The 15,964-nt window shown below is 40.8% G+C and overlaps 1 protein-coding gene across 3 annotated transcripts in view; it reads left to right on the forward strand.

Moving 5' to 3' along the window:
* The window catches only part of IDE (insulin degrading enzyme), a 118,663-nt gene that overhangs the window by 19,822 nt on the left and 82,877 nt on the right, over positions 1–15,964 (forward strand). For all 3 annotated transcript variants that reach the window (XM_023226262.2, XM_023226264.2, XM_023226263.2), the window contains exon 2: positions 13,947–14,131. In XM_023226262.2, the coding sequence (XP_023082030.1) occupies positions 13,947–14,131 (185 nt within the window). The remainder of the gene's footprint in view (positions 1–13,946; positions 14,132–15,964) is intronic.

Raw genomic sequence — 15,964 nt, forward strand, 5'->3', positions numbered from 1 at the left:
TTGAGATGGAGTCTTGCTGTGTCGCCCAGGCTTGAGTGCAGTGGTGCAATCTCAACTCACTGCAACCTCCACCTCCCGGGTTCTCTCCATTCTCCTGCCTCAGCCTCCCGAGTAACTGGGACTGTGGGCGCATGCCACAACGCCTGGCTATTTTTTTTTTTTTTTGTATTTTTGGTAGAGACGGGGTTTCACCATGTTAGCCAGGATGGTCTTGATCTCATGACCTTGTGATCCGCCGTCCTCAGCCTCCCAAAGAGCTGGGATTACAGGCATGAGCCACCACGCCTGGCCGGTGACTTTTCATAAAGTCTATGTCTATACACGTGCTATGTACTCACAAAAAGAAAAAATAAAATACAAAGTTTATATCTAAATAAAGAAATAGAATAGCATTGGTGGTAAGAAAGAGTCAGAATCGAGGCTACTAACTTTCTAAACTTCCAGCAGTTATTATCCTATGTGTAAAAGAAACAAAGTGGAACCTAAAATTGACAGCAACATGGGGCCAAACCACATTAGATTAGCAGTTGAGTGAGGATGTAAGTGCTAGAATTAGGCTGTGGGTTCTGTTCCATTGTCTGCTTGAATTTTTCACCTGAGAAACCATTTAAAAAATCATTTTGGAAATTGCCCCAGTTGTGAGCCAACAAACTAGTTCCTTTTTTTTTATGGTTTTGTTTGTTTGTTTGTTTGTTTATTTATTTATTTATTTATTTATTTATTTATGAGACAGAGCTTCGCTCTTGTTGCCCAGGCTGGAGTGCAGTGATGCAATCTCAGCTTACCACAGCCTCCACCTCCCGGGTTCAAGCTATTCTCCTGCCTCAGCCTCCCGAGTAGCTGGGATTATAGGCATGTGTCACCATGCCCTGCTAATTTTGTATGTTTAGTAGAGACGGGGTGTCTCCATGTTGGTCAGGCTGGTCTTGAACTCCTGACCTCAGGTGAACTGCCTGCCTCAGCCTCCCAAAGTGTTGAACTGTACTTTTAACTTGGTGAAGTGTTTAACAGCATGGTGGTTTTGTGTCTAAAGACTTGGGTTTGAATCCTAGCTCTTCTATTTTATACCTATGTGGTTCCAACCAAATAACTTTTCTGAGCTTTAATTTCCCCATCCAGTAAAGAATGGGGATAATAAGATCTATATAAGGGGTTCATTGAATATATTATGTATATATATAATGTATTATGTAATATATTTATTCCCTAAACAAGTATATGTGCTGCAAGATACTGAGTATTCAGTAAGCATCTATTCTGACATAACTGGTTTTGCTTCTTTCTAAGCTTAACCCCTTCACTTGTGCACTAGATTCCTTACTCTAGGACAAGGTTCCTGTAAAGTTTCCTTCTCTTTCTCTTTCGTTATCAGTTTTTTCTCTCTTCATTTAAATCTTTTGTGGCTTAGATTTCGATTGATTGATTGATTGAGAAATATATAGATACATAGATGGGAGTTTAATTATAGAAGCTTTTTGTACTTTAATGAGGCTGTCTCCTGGGTTTAAGTGGATAGAATTGGTTGCAGTGATTTTCATCCATTATTTTGGGGGTAATAAAATCAGAATTGTAAACTAGGGTCTTTCATCCTTAGTGCTATTGATATTTTGTACCAAAATCTTTTTCTTTTTTTTAAAGACACGGTCTCACTCTGTTGCCCAGACTGGAGTGCAGTGGCACAATCTTGGCTCACTGCAACATCCACCTCCCAGATTCAAGTGATTCTTGTGCCTCAGCCTCCCGCATAGCTGGGATTACAGATTTGTGCCACCATGCCCAGCTAATTTTTGTATTTTTAGTAGAGACAGTATTTCAGCATGTTGGCTAGGCTGGTTTCGAACTCCTGGCCTCAGGTGATCCGCATGCCTCAGCCTCCCAAAGTGCTGGGATTACAGGTGTGGGCCAAATAATTCTTGTGGGAGATATCCTGTGCAGTGTAGGATGCTTAGGGGCATTCCTGGCCTCTACTCACTATATGCCATTAGCACCTTAGTTGTGACAATAAAAAATGCCTCTAGTCATTGCCAGATGTCCTCAGTGGGGGTTGGTGAGTGGGAATAGTCACCCATTGAGAACTACTCACTATAAACACTGGCTCATCTATTGCAATTATAAAGGGATAATTATTTACCTGTTTTCCTAATAGTCTTATAAAGTATAATCCTATTATCAGCCTGCCTAATGAATGTTTTTGACCACCAGAGATGACAAATAACATCTGGAATTCACATAAGTATGTGTTAAGAATGCTGGTAATAACATGGTGGTTATGGAGGTGGTCTGTTTGCACCTCACCCACTACGACCATAATAATGATGATGATTTTATAATGATCAAGTTACCATTCGTGGATGACTGCTGTGTACCAGGAGCTATACCTTGGTGAAGTTTATATAAACATATTTTACAGTAGAAACCCTATGAAGGTTGCCTGAGTATGATGCAACTATAGGTACCCCTGTTAATTTAATGGGCCATGTATACATTTCTTTTTTGTTGTTGTTGTTGTTGTTGTTGTTGTTGAGATCGCTCTATCACCCAGGCTGGAGTGCAGTGGCCCGATCTCAGCTCACTGCAAGCTCCGCCTCCCGGGTTCCCGCCATTCTCCTGCCTCAGCCTCCTGAGTAGCTGGGACTACAGGCGCCCGCCACCTCGCCCGGCTAGATTTTTGTATTTTTTTTTTTTTTAGTAGAGATGGGGTTTCACCGTGTTAGCCAGGATGGTCTCGATCTCCTGACCTCGTGATCCGCCCGTCTCAGCCTCCCAAAGTGCTGGGATTACAGGCTTGAGCCACCGCGCCTGGCCGTATACATTTCATCTGACTTTTTTTTTTTTTTTTGAGATGGAGTTTTGCTCTTGTTGCCCAGGCTGGAATGCAGTGGCGCGATCTCAGTTCACCGCACCCTCTGCCTCCTGAGTTCGAGCAATTCTCCTGCCTCAGCCTCCCGAGTAGCTGGGATTACAGGAGCCCGCTACCACGCCTGGCTAATTTTGGTATTTTTAGTAGAGATGGGCTTCTCCATGTTGGTCAGGCTGGTCTTGAACTCCCAACATCAGGTGATCCACCCGCCTTGACCTCCCAAAGTGCTGGGATTGCAGGCATGAGCTATTGCATCCGGCCCCATCTAACTCTTGATTGTCAAAACTAGATGAGGCCAAAATGGGCACGATGGCACACCGTCCTACTTGGGAGGCCGAGATGGGAGGATCGCTTGAGCCTGGGTGTTCAAGTTCAGCCTGCGCAACATAGGGAGACCTGTTTTTAAAAACAAAAACACACTAGATGAGGCCAGAAAATCTGGTTTGACCGGAATAGTCCAGTAGTATCCAGTACCTCAGGAGCAGAGAGGTCATTTGGTAAAGGTGAGGGTATGTAATTACCGAACACGGGCTGCAAGTGGTCAGTAGATCAGTGCAGACAGTGAAGAATCATACTAAGGCAAAGTACAGGTCAAGTTTCCTGAGGCTGCATTCTCTGAGTTGGGCAGATTATCTTCTGTCAGAACCAGCATGTACATATAGGTGCAACTGAACCCTCTATACAGAATACAGGTTGAGCATTCCAAATCTGAAAAATTCAAAATCAGAAATCCTCCAGAATTCTAAATTTTTTGAGCACCAACATCATGCTCAAAGCAAATGCTCTATTGGTAAATGTAATGCAAATATTTTAAAATCCAGGAAAATCTGAAACACTTCTGATCCCAACCATTTTTGATAAGGGATATTTATGGTTTGCTTTTTTTAGAGGGCTGTCTTGACAGAATTAGTTACAGGTTGATAACTCTTCGACCTGTAACTAATTTGAATTAATCTTTAGAAGCCAGGCCAGGCGCGGTGGCTTGTGCCTATAATCCCAGCACTTGGGAAGCTGAAGTGGGAAGATTGCTTGAGCCCAGGAGTTCGAGTAGTCCTGGGAAACATGGCAAAACCTGTCTCTACTAAAAAAAAAAAAAAATACAAAAAATTAGCCGGCATGGTGGCGCATGCCTGTAGTCCCAGCTACCCAGGAGGCTGAGGTGGAAGGATCACCTGAGCCCAGGAAGTCGTGAGCCCTGATAGTGGCACTGCACTCCAGCCTGGATGATGGGAGTGAGACCCTATCTTAAAAAGAAGAAGAAGAAGAAAACCATGACAGGTGTCTTTAAGCTGCCCTTGCTGTTCTGGGTTCATGAAGCATCTATGAGAGGTTACCCATATGTAAAATTAATTGAATTTGAAGAAATGTTAACTTTGTATGGTATTCTTTTAATTTTGTTTTAAAAATAATTTGTCTCATTCAAATCCTGAATTAGAAATTGTTTGGTATAAATATTGAAAGTTGTTGAGGGGACAATTTATTCAAAGTTTAATCATTTTGCTTTATCTATGTTATACTTAGCTCTTTATTAGTTACTGGGAGTGTCAAGTTTTATTTTTAAATCTTAACTAGAGTCTAAAGTAATTACTAAAAGCTAGTTCAAATAATATGTAATGAGTAAAGACCTGAGTTAAAAGATTTAGCATACTGAGTTAACTTTGTTGACTGATGCTGTACTTACATGGGCCTCCTATTTCTTGTGGCCAATCAACAGAAGTAATTGTCTCAAGACACACCTGAGAAGGTTTAATTATGTTAATTGTACTACTGTTCCTTAGTGAGCTTAGTTTAGCACCTCTTTGTTATGGGTAGCTACTTTCCAGTATTCAAGTGGTACTGTTTCCAGGATGATTTTTGGTGGTTGATATTTGTAATATCAGTAATTCATGTATCTCCCACTTCCTTTTATTTTACTGTGTTTTATGATACTTTGAAAAGCTCTATTTTTAAGAACTTTGTATTGAAAGATGTCAGTGTTCAACTTAATGCGTTTTTACAAACTGAACATACCTGTATAACCAGCACATGACCTGGAACCCCAAAGCCCCTTCATTCTCCTTTTCATATCCAATCACTACTCCCACTCCCAAGGGTAATAACTATCCTGGAATGAAGGCATAGCTTGATTTTACTTGCTCTTCTGCTTTGTATAAATGGAAGGTTACAGTATTTAGTCTTTTGTGTCTAGCCTCTTCCACTCAACCTTATATTAGTGAGATTCATGTGTATTGTGCTTTGTTCTATATTATTCCTTTTTATTGCTGTATACTTTCCATTGTGTGAATGTACAATTTATCATTTCATTGTTGATTGTCATTTGATCATTTCTAGTATGGGCTATTTTGAATAGTGTTGCTATCAACATATAAATGCATTTATTTGGGTTATTTATCTGTTACTAGCATTGTTAGGTCATAATGTGAGCTTTAGTGTATAGTGCCAATTTTTGAAAATGGTTGTGCCCATACCAAATTGCATTTCTATAGCAGTGTGTGAGAGTTTGTTAACTTCTTTAACACCTGGTATTTGCCCTCCTTTTCTTTTTAGCCATTCTGGTAAATATGTAGTAGTATCTCAGAAAATCTTCTGCTGGGAAAGTTAGTTGCAAATTTGGGACCTCTTGGGACTTTAATCTGTCACACCAACTTCATGCCACCACTGAAGCCTCAATGATATCTCTTCATCCAGTAGAGTCCCTTTGCTTAGGGCAAGCATGATCTTCAATCTGCACTCAGAATTAGCAAATATTTTCAGAGAAGAAAGTGAATGATGATTATCAACTCACCTCAGAGGTTGCTTGCCTTTCTGAAACTAGTTTATCCAATCCTGTTGCTTGCACAGCTTTCCAACATCTTTGCAAACATGACTTTTGTAATTTATCATGGCCTTTTCTAGTTGAAGTTGAATTTGTTTGCCATGAGCTACTATATCCTACCCAGAAATGGAAGTCATCAGTAGATTCTTGGGATTTTCTATATACATAATCATATTGCTTGAGATTCATGTTAATTTTTTTCCTCTTTCCCATCTCTACGTGTTTTGTTTCTTTTTCTTGGTTTATTTGGACTGGTTAGAACTACCAATAAAGTGTTGAAATAGAAGAAATGTTAGTGGCATCGTGTTGGTAGAGGAGGGCATGAGATTGTTTACATTATTTGTAATATAAACTATTGAGTATGATAATTACCATAGTTTCTGTGATATTCTTTTTAAAATGAAGAAATGTAATTCCAGTTTGCTGACTTTAAAAAAATACATGAATCGTTGTTTTAGAATTTAAATACTTTTTTGCACCTATCAAGATGATTATTATTTTCTTCCCTTTTTTTCTGATCCTGTGGTTTAATGTATACTTTTAAAAATTAGTATACTTAAACCCATTCATGCCTACTGTAGTACTTATTTTTATGTTTCCTCTCATGCATGAGGCAGTTCTGTACATATACTCTCTCGCTTTAAACCTGTTATACATTTAATCCTGCCATGTATTATGGTTCTTAGCTAAGGGACTCCTTTGGTAGATTAGAAGCATTCCAGACTCCCCCTACACCTCTGTTTTATATGCAGAAGAAGGAGTAAAAAACTGAAAACTTTCCTTGGAGCATTTATTTTGACCTACTTTTTGTTTCCTGGCTTTTGTTATTCGGGATTGTAAGGGAAGAAGAATGGGGTCAGGGAAGGACTGTGAGGGTGATAAACAGGAGCTGGAAAATAAACCAGTATATGATTTCCTTCAGCACCACCTTCTGTTCCTCCCCTTCCCACGCTTCCTCTTTCTCTGTAGTTCCAGCTTTACCACAAATCAGCTTGCCGTTGGGCAAGTCACTTAACCACTTACCTTTTTTTTTTTCTTTTTGATTATACTTTAGTATGCAAGCACTGACTGAGCTTTTGTTTCTCATTTGGAGTTGAAGAGGATGACTGTGAACAGCTGTTGTGACCCACCACTTAGGGAGAATGGAAAGATTAAATGAACAGTTTATAAAGCACATGACACTTTAAAAAAATGAGAGTGATTGTTAGGATTAGATTTGTGCAATAGTATTCTATCTTTTTTTTTTTTTTTTTTGAGATGGAGTCTCGCTCTGTCACCCAGGCTGGAGTGCAGTGGTGCGATCTCAGCTCACTGCAACCTCTGCCTCCTGGGTTCAAGCGATTCTCCTGCCTTAGCCTCGCAAGTCGCTGGGATTACAGGCATGCGCCATCATGCTTGGCTAATTTTTATATTTCCAATAGAGATGGGGTTTCACCATGTTGGCCAGGCTGGTCTCAAACTCCTGACCTCAGGTGATCCTCCCACCTCGGCCTCCCAAAGTGTTGGGATTACAGGTGTGAGCCACCACGCCCAGCCTATATCTTACATTTCCTAACAGCCCAGAAAACTCCATGTGGAAGAAGGATACTTGTGAAACACCCTTGGTACCCAAACTATAAGAAACTTTCTATAGTTACCTCTCTGGCACAAGGTCTAAAACAGAGGTTTTGTTCATTTGCTTAAACTTTATAACGTTTCTATAAAGTATTCTGTGTTAAGCTTGTCACTTTTGGAATGAACAACCATTGATAGGCATGCATCAAACTAAAACAACATTTGCAAAAGCACTTCTCTCTAGAATGATACTGCTTTAGAATTTCTTTAAATTGCAACCACCCTACTTCATTTAAGGGTTTATTTGTTTGTCATAAACTCCTTTCCAGAGGGCCAGGACATAGAGTTACAATAGCTGATATTCTGCCTGGCAAAACATCAGGGGTGAATAAGATTTAACTGACAGGATTTTATTTTGTACCCAACTTTATGATCTAGCTGGTGTATGAAGTGAGGTATACCTGTTCCTATAACTGAAGAGCTTTGGGTAGATGGTTCCTTAAGACATGTTGTTATTTTTTAGTTCATGTAATATTAATAGTACTTCGGATATATGGTCTTAAGCATTAATATGTTGAGGCATCCTAGGGCTCATACCACCACTATCTTGTCACCCTCTGCTTATTTACCTCTGCCTTCTGCAAGGAAGTGGGAATGTTATGTAGTGTGGTTTTGATTCCAGGCCTTTTCTCTCTGGGTTCCTCCTCCACATGCATGAGTGCTATAGGCCTTGACTTCCACCTATGGTTTTGGGAGGGGGTGGATGGATTCCACAGAAGGCCACAGAAGGGAGGTTTTGGTTTGTAATTCACTATTAACGTGATCACTCACCTGTTCAGGTTTATAGGTTATTATTTCTAAATCAGGTCTGACTTAAAATTTGTAAGAGACCAGTGGAGGTGAGTAGGAAGCAAAAAGCAAAGTAAAATTTCCCAATCTGCTACTATATTGATTGTGAAACACTTGAAAGAGAGATGAGAAAGACTGAAAGGTCACTTGAATAAAAGATTCTTTGCATAGTAAAATTTACTCTTGGTGTGGAATTTGGAAATGACCTTATATTTGGGGATTTGTTTTTGCATACCTGAAATTTAGGCCTTTACATGTCTTAGTCCATGATCGTGACCTGGAGTTCCTGTTATAGTTCATTAGCACCATGCTTCTTGTTTTTCCACTATATTCCTCATGCTTTTTCTTCATTGTCAGGCTCCACTCACATATTTCCCTTCTATCTTGATTGATTGTCTCCTTACCTTTTATTTGGTGTGCTTCTACTCTCCTCTCCTAGACAGGGTTAGGTGCACCCCTTCTATTACTCCCATAGTGCTCTGGGGACAATTTTGTCACCACACTTAAAAGATAATGACCTGGGCTGGGTGTAGTGGCTCATGCCTGCAATCCCAGCACTTTGGGATGCCAAGGTGGCAGTCGCTTGAGCCCAGGGGTTTGAAAGACCAGCCCGGACAACATGGCAAAACCCCATCTATACAAAAAAAATTACCTAGAGGCCAGACACTGTGACTCATGCTTGTAGTCCCAGAACTTTGGGAGGCCAAGGTGGTTGGATTGCTTGAAGTCAGGAGTTCGAGACCGGTGTGGCGAACATGGCAAAACCCTGTCTATAAAACAAAACAAAAAATTAGCTGGGTACGGTGGTGAGTGGCTATAGTCCCAGCTACTGGGGAGGCTGAGGTGGTAGGATCACCTGAGCCCGGAATGTTGAGGCTATAGTGAACCAAGATCGTGCCTGGGTGACAGAGTGAAACCCTGTCTCAAAAAAATAGAAAAAAAAGATAATGACCTGTTTTTATATCTGACATCATCGCTAGTCTGGTTTCCTTCAAAACAAGGGCTCTGGTGTACTCACCTTTGTAACCATTTGCGTAGTGTGATGCCTGGACCTTAATAGACTTTCTTAAATGTTTGTTTGGATATGGAGGGGAGGCTGGACACAGGACTGGGAATTAAGACTGAGTTTGATTATAACTTTTTGCTGTGTGATCTTGGGCAACTGATTTATTAAACTCGTTGAGGTTCAGTTTCCTTGTATGTAAGATGAGGGGATCTAGCCCTCCTGGGGATCTTGTTAAAATGCAGATTATGGCTCAGTAGGTCTCTGGTGGGTTCTGATATTTTGCGTTTTTAACAAACTCCCAGGAGAAGCCAGTGTAGCCAGTCTATGAACTACAAAGGACTAGATAACATCTAGTGGCTCTTCCAGCTTTTATCTTCTGTGATTATAGTCATTGTTTTAAATTCTGAACAAAATGACAAAATAAGTGTTGTAATTAATTACTAAATATCTCTCCAGTTTATCAGAGTGCTGAAAAGACATTTCTGTGCCTTATGAAGTTTCCAGTGTATGACAATGTCCCTAGAATTGAAAGTAATTTTATTGCTCCTAAAATTTTAACTTTAACAAGTTAAAAATATAAATGTCTGAGAAAGCATTTGGGTTAACACTAGCTTGTCATCTAAATTGTCAGTATGCTTGCTTATTGGAGAACATTTGCTGTAAATAAAATTACTCTTGAAGGCTTTATGCTAATGATCTGAGGTAGATAGACAGGTGATCTTATGAGTATAAATACAGAGACAGGCAAGCTGTTGATGAATTCATCATCAGAGGAGGAAGAGTTCCCAGTCATTGTCTTCACTTCTCCAGAAGGTGAGAATCAAATTGCTGTAGGAAGTGTTGATAGATATGCTATAGGTAAACCCAGACTTTGTATTGAATAGGATTGCCAGAAATAGGTTTTGTTTGAAAATGTTGCTACTGTTTCTTTTGGGTTTTACTTCCTCAAGAAGTCATGGTATTTGATTAGGGAGTATTGCCACCTTGGAAATTTTTAGCTTTTCTTAATCCTTTGTACAAAAAGTAGTTGGACTAATTTTTATGTGTGACTTGTAGAATAAATCCATCTCTTTACTCTCAGCCATATCAGGAATATTAATCCCACACAACTTCAGCATCCAAGTAAGTTATATCCATGCCTGTGATGAACTCTGATAATTTGTAAATAGTTCTTACTGAGTTGGAACTCTTTTGTCTACCTACATCCTACTCTGTGTTTTACAATTTAAATATTTTTTTGTCTGAAAAAATTAAAATCCAGATAAGGGAAGTTGAAACCCTGAAAAAAAGTAGAGTGTAGCTTATAGTTGAGGTGGTTATCTTTATTATATAGAGTTTTTAACTTCCCACATAGGAAGATAATTTATACTTCCAAAGTGAGCTATATTTCATCTCCCTTCTACACAGTTGTGGGTTAGACAGAAGTTTTAGACCATCATCATCATCATCATTATTACACTTTAATCATTTGTAATTCTTGGTTACCTAAGTCAAACTCACTGGGTCAAGCACCGCAGAGGAAATTGAGTATAACTATCGCTAGAAGACCAACCCCTTTTCTCCCTGGAGTAGATTCTTGCCTGGAGTAAGTTCAGGCATTCTCTTTGGTACACACAGAGGTTCTTATTAACACTGCTGTTTTCACACTGCCCTTCTTGCTGGGGGTATTAATGGAGGCTACCTTGTGGCTTATTTAGTGTTATGTTGCTGCATTTTAAAAAATCATTTAATTTATATTGAATTCAGTGTTGTTGAAACAAACTGCGTACACACTGAAGGCATTTGCTGCAGTCTAAACAGATTGTCCTTTGCCAAATGTCTTAACCAGAACTGTTTTTTTTTTTTTGAGATGGAGTCTCGCTCTGTCGCACCCAGGCTGGAGTGCAGTGGCATGATCTCGGCTCACTGCAACCTCTGCCTCCTGGGTTCAAGCGATTCTCCTGCCTCAGTCTCCCAAGTAGCCGGGATTACAGGCATCCACCACCATGTCCAGCTAATTTCTTGTATTTTTAGTAAAGACGGGGTTTCACCATATTGACCAGGCTGGTCTCGAACTCCTGACCTTAGGTGATCTGCCCAGCTCGGCCTCCCAAAGTGCTAGGATTACAGGTGTGAGTCACTGTGGCTGGCCTAGGACTGTTATCTGAGGTTCCTTGTACCCCTCTTTGGAGTCTGAAATAGACCATTTCCTGTCATCCTGGGAATTACTACTATTTTACCACAAACACCATTTTTTAGACTTTGCACTCAGATATTTTCATCATTCTTTGACATTGAATTTAAGTGGTTTATGGCCAATGAGATAGAAAATAATAATAATAATTATTATTTTTTTAAACGGAGTCTCACTCTATCGCTAGGCTGGAGTGCAGTGCCTTGACCTCAGCTCACTGCAGCCTCCGCCTTCTGGGTTGAAGCGATTCTCTTGCCTCAGCCTCCCAAGTAGCTGGGACTACAGGTGCATGCACCATGCCCAGCTGCTTTTTGTATTTTTAGTAGAGACAGGGTTTCACCATGTTGGCCAGGATAATCTTGATCTTCTGACCTTGTGATCTGCCCATCTTGGCCTCCCAAAGTGTTGGAATTAAAGGCGTGAGGCACCGCGCCCGCCCAAAAATAATTGTTAATAATGGCTTTTCAGTTTCAAGTTGCTTTTGAATTTTCCAACAGTGACCTTATAGCCCCAATATGTTAGTATTATATTTTATACTTTGTTTTTCAAGAAATGATTTTTACTATAGATAGGGCAAGACCATTAGCGCTATCTGTTGTAAAGTACTATGTTATTTTTAAAACCAGTATTATACATTTAGTATGATATGTTGATCTTTAAAATTCCGTATCTTCTGTCCTCTAAAGAAGATCTATCAGCACTGTAAGAGAGGGCGAGATAAAAAGAAATAATAGATCTAGGGGATCTAGGGGACAGTCTTAATAGCAACAAACCCCTTTGGTTTATCAATTGTTATGCAGATTAGGAGAATAGTCACAGGTGATTTCAGAGAGGAGAGTATAATGGTGAAAGCAAACTAGATTTTTTTCCTCTCTCAATCTCTAGAGATTAAAAAAAAAAATTATCTAAAATAATTGTATGCCTATTTCTTCCCCCTCTTACTTACCTTTGAATCTAGCTATCAGTCTTTAAGGAACAGTCAGATCTGTTTAGTTTGTCTTGCAGGTAAGAAGCAAATGTGCTCAGAGAGGGTTATTTTTCCTCTGTAGTTTCAGATATGTTTTTGGCTTTACTCAATTATATACTGGCAGTATATTAACCTGCCAGTAGTAGCAGGTTCAATTTTTTTTTTTTTTTTTTTTTTTGGTCTATTAAGCAATCTCCAGTATAGACAAAAGTTACATCTATCCTGCTCTCTTTTTTTTTTTTTTTTTTTTGAGACGGAGTCTCGCTATCACCCAGGCTGGAGTGCAGTGGCCGGATCTCAGCTCACCGCAAGCTCCGCCTCCCAGGTTCATGCCATTCTCCTGCCTCAGCCTCCGGAGTAGCTGGGACTACAGGCGCCCGCCACATCGCCCGGCTAGTTTTTTTGTATTTTTTAGTAGAGACGGGGTTTCACCGTGTTCGCCAGGATGGTCTCGATCTCCTGACCTCGTGATCCACCCGTCTCGGCCTCCCAAAGTGCTGGGATTACAGGCTTGAGCCACCGCGCCCGGCCGTCCTGCTCTCAAAAAACATGCATACGCCACACTCTGGAAAGTCCCTTCACTGCCCTAATACCAACCAGCATCCCTACAGGATTCTGTGTACTGATAGTCCTTTCCTATCACTGTAATCTAACCTTTCTAGAGAAGAAAGAAGACTGTCAGAGGCCCTTTGTAAGAGAATTTTTCTGACATCTCTGTTAAGATTGCCAGACTTTTCCTGCTCTGGCATTCAGCTCTTCAGCAGATTATAAAAATTACTTGGGGTCCTTCCAACTTTTTGTTTGTTTGTTTGTTTTATGTCTTTGTTATTGCTGCCATCATAGGACAACACGGGTCTCTTATTTTATACTAGAACTTTACAGGATTATTCCTCATTGGGGGTTGTTCCCTATGGGGGTTGTTCCCTATGTTCTGAGCATGTGTATATCAGACCTGCAAGTTCCAGATCTACCCTATCTTTCAATATCATCAGTTTGAGCAGTGTTTGGACTGACCCAGTAATAATTCTTACACAACATCTCACCTAACTTATTCCAGCAGGTACTTCTGAAATAGTGTGAAATAAAACTCTATTCTAGGCCAGGCGTAGTGGCTGACGCTTGTAATCCTAGCACATTTGGAGGCTGAGGTGGACAGATGGCTTGAGCTCAGGAGTTCAAGACCAGCATGGGTAACAAGTTGAAACCCCATCTCTACAAAAAATACGAAAAATTAACTGGGTGTGGTGGTGAGCACCTATAATCCCAGCTGCTTGGGGCAACTGAGGCAGGAGGATGAGGTCTGCTTGAGCCCAGGAGGTTGAGGCCTGCAGTGAGCCAAAATCACGCTACTGCATACAAGCCTGGGTGACAAAGTGAGACCCTGTCTCAAAAAAAAAAAAAAAAAAAAAAAACCAGCAAAAAACTCTATTCTAGTTCTGCATACAGACCAACACATGGTCTAAGCCACCCTGTCTCAAATCCCTATCCATGTGCTCTTTCAGATACAAATATGGCTCCATGAAAACAATTTTGTTAGCATTTCTCTGAAAGAATGAGGGGTAAGAGGGAGGAAAGGAATGACTGCACCCTGTAGAGTGGCTATAAAAAGTTTTCCTCCAGCATTTAAAAAAATCTGATGATGTATTATATGGGTTTAGTTGATGTTATTGTTTGTCCTTAAAAATAAAGTCACAAAACAATTAATAATCTCTTTCTTTTCAGTTTCCAAAAAAAGACTTACAGCAAAATGAATAATCCAGCCATCAAGAGAATAGGAAATCACATTACCAAGTCTCCTGAAGACAAGCGAGAATATCGAGGGCTAGAGCTGGCCAATGGCATCAAAGTACTTCTTATCAGTGATCCCACCACGGATAAGTCATCAGCAGCACTTGATGTGCATATAGGTACAATTGAAAATTGTGAATTAAGCTTCGTTTTGTTTCATTGACATAATGTTAACATTTATTAGAACTTTCCATACGTGTTTAAATACTCAGTAGTTACCAGTTCCGTGTACCTTATTTTATACCAGAACCCTTGTAAAGCTATTGGTAAACTGCAGTTGTCTCAGTTAAATAATCTTACATTTTCTGAGGACATTTTGTTAGATTCCCACCTAAGGTGACCTAGCAGCAAAAATTCATTGCCATTCTTTACAGTAACAGTTACAATTTTTTTTTAACCTTGGTACATTTAATAATATATTCCTTTTTCTTTTTCTGTTTTTTTTTTTTTTTTTTGAGGCAGAGTTTACTCTGTCGCCAGGCTGGAGTGCAGTGGTGTAATCGCGGCTCACTGCAACCTCTGCCTCCTGGATTCAAGCAATTCTCCTGCCTCAGCCCCCTGAGTAGCTGGGATTGCAGGCGCGTGCCACCATGCCCAGCTAATTTTTGTAATTTTATTAGAGACGGGGTTTCACCACGTTGGCCAGGATGGTCTTGATCTCTTGACCTTGTGATCTGCCCGCCTCGGCCTCCCAAAGTGCTGGGATTACAGGCGTGAGCCACTGTGCCTGGCCTAATATATTTCATAGGCTCTTGTGTGTGCATTTCTTTTTTTTTTGAGTAGACGTTTTGCTTTTGTTGCCCAGGGTGGAGTGCAATGGTGCGATCTCTGCTCACCGCAACCTCCACCTCCCTAGTTCAAGCAATTCTCCTACCTCAGCCTCCCGAGTAGCTGGGATTACAGGTATGCACCACCATGCCCGCCTAATTTTGTATTTTTAGTAGAGACAGGGTTTCTCCATGTTGGTCAGGCTGGTCTTGAACTCCCGACCTCTGATGATCTGCCCGCCTCAGCCTCCCAAAGTGCAGAGATTATAGGTGTAAGCCACCGTGCCCAGCCTCGTGTGCACATTTCTTTCTTTTTTTTTTTTTTTGAGACGGAGTTTCACTGTTGTCACCGATGCTGGAGTACAGTGGCGCGATCTCAGCTGACTGCAACCTCCACCTCCCAGGTTCAAGCGATTCTCCTGCCTCACCCTCCTGAGTAGCTGGGAGTACAGGTGACCGCCGCCACGCCCAGCTAATTTGTGTATTTTTAGTAGAAATGGAGTTTCACCACATTGGCCAGGCTGGTCTCGAACTCCTGACCTCAGGTGATCCACCCACCTCAGCCTCCTAAAGTGTTGGGATTACAGGTATGAGCCACCACGCCCTGCCATGTGCACGTTTCTTACACATTTAATGTTGCTTTAATCAGGTTGCTTTTTTTTTTTTCTTTTTTCTCTGAGACAGAGTATCAGTCTGTTGCCCAGGCTGGAGTGCAGTGGCACAGTCTCCGCCCACTGCAGCCCCCACCTCCAGGTTCAAGCAATTTACCTACCTCAGCCTCCCTAGTAGCTGAGATTACAGGTGCCCGCCAGCATGCCCAGCTAATTTTTGTATTTTTATTAGAGATGAGGTTTTGCCATGTAGGCCAGGCTGATCTCAAACTCCTGACCTCAGGTGATCTGCCCACCTCGTCCTCCCGAAGTGCTGGGATTAGGGGTGTGGGCCACTGTGCCCGGCTGGGTTGCTTTTTATGTATGTGTACAGTTAGTGGGACAGTGTTTCTTTTTGTCTTCTTTGAAAAGCTTTTAACTCAGTGCCATTTTAGAACTGAGGAAATAAGGTAATATTGAACAAATAACTATTGCCTACCATAATGCTTTGGACTACCAGAGTGATTTGCAAATGTCATCTAATTTGTACTCACACTGCCCTCTTAGATGGGTATATATTGAAGCAATTGAGCCA

The sequence above is a fragment of the Piliocolobus tephrosceles genome, chromosome 9, assembly GCF_002776525.5.
Source record: "Piliocolobus tephrosceles isolate RC106 chromosome 9, ASM277652v3, whole genome shotgun sequence".
Taxonomy (NCBI): domain Eukaryota; kingdom Metazoa; phylum Chordata; class Mammalia; order Primates; family Cercopithecidae; genus Piliocolobus; species Piliocolobus tephrosceles.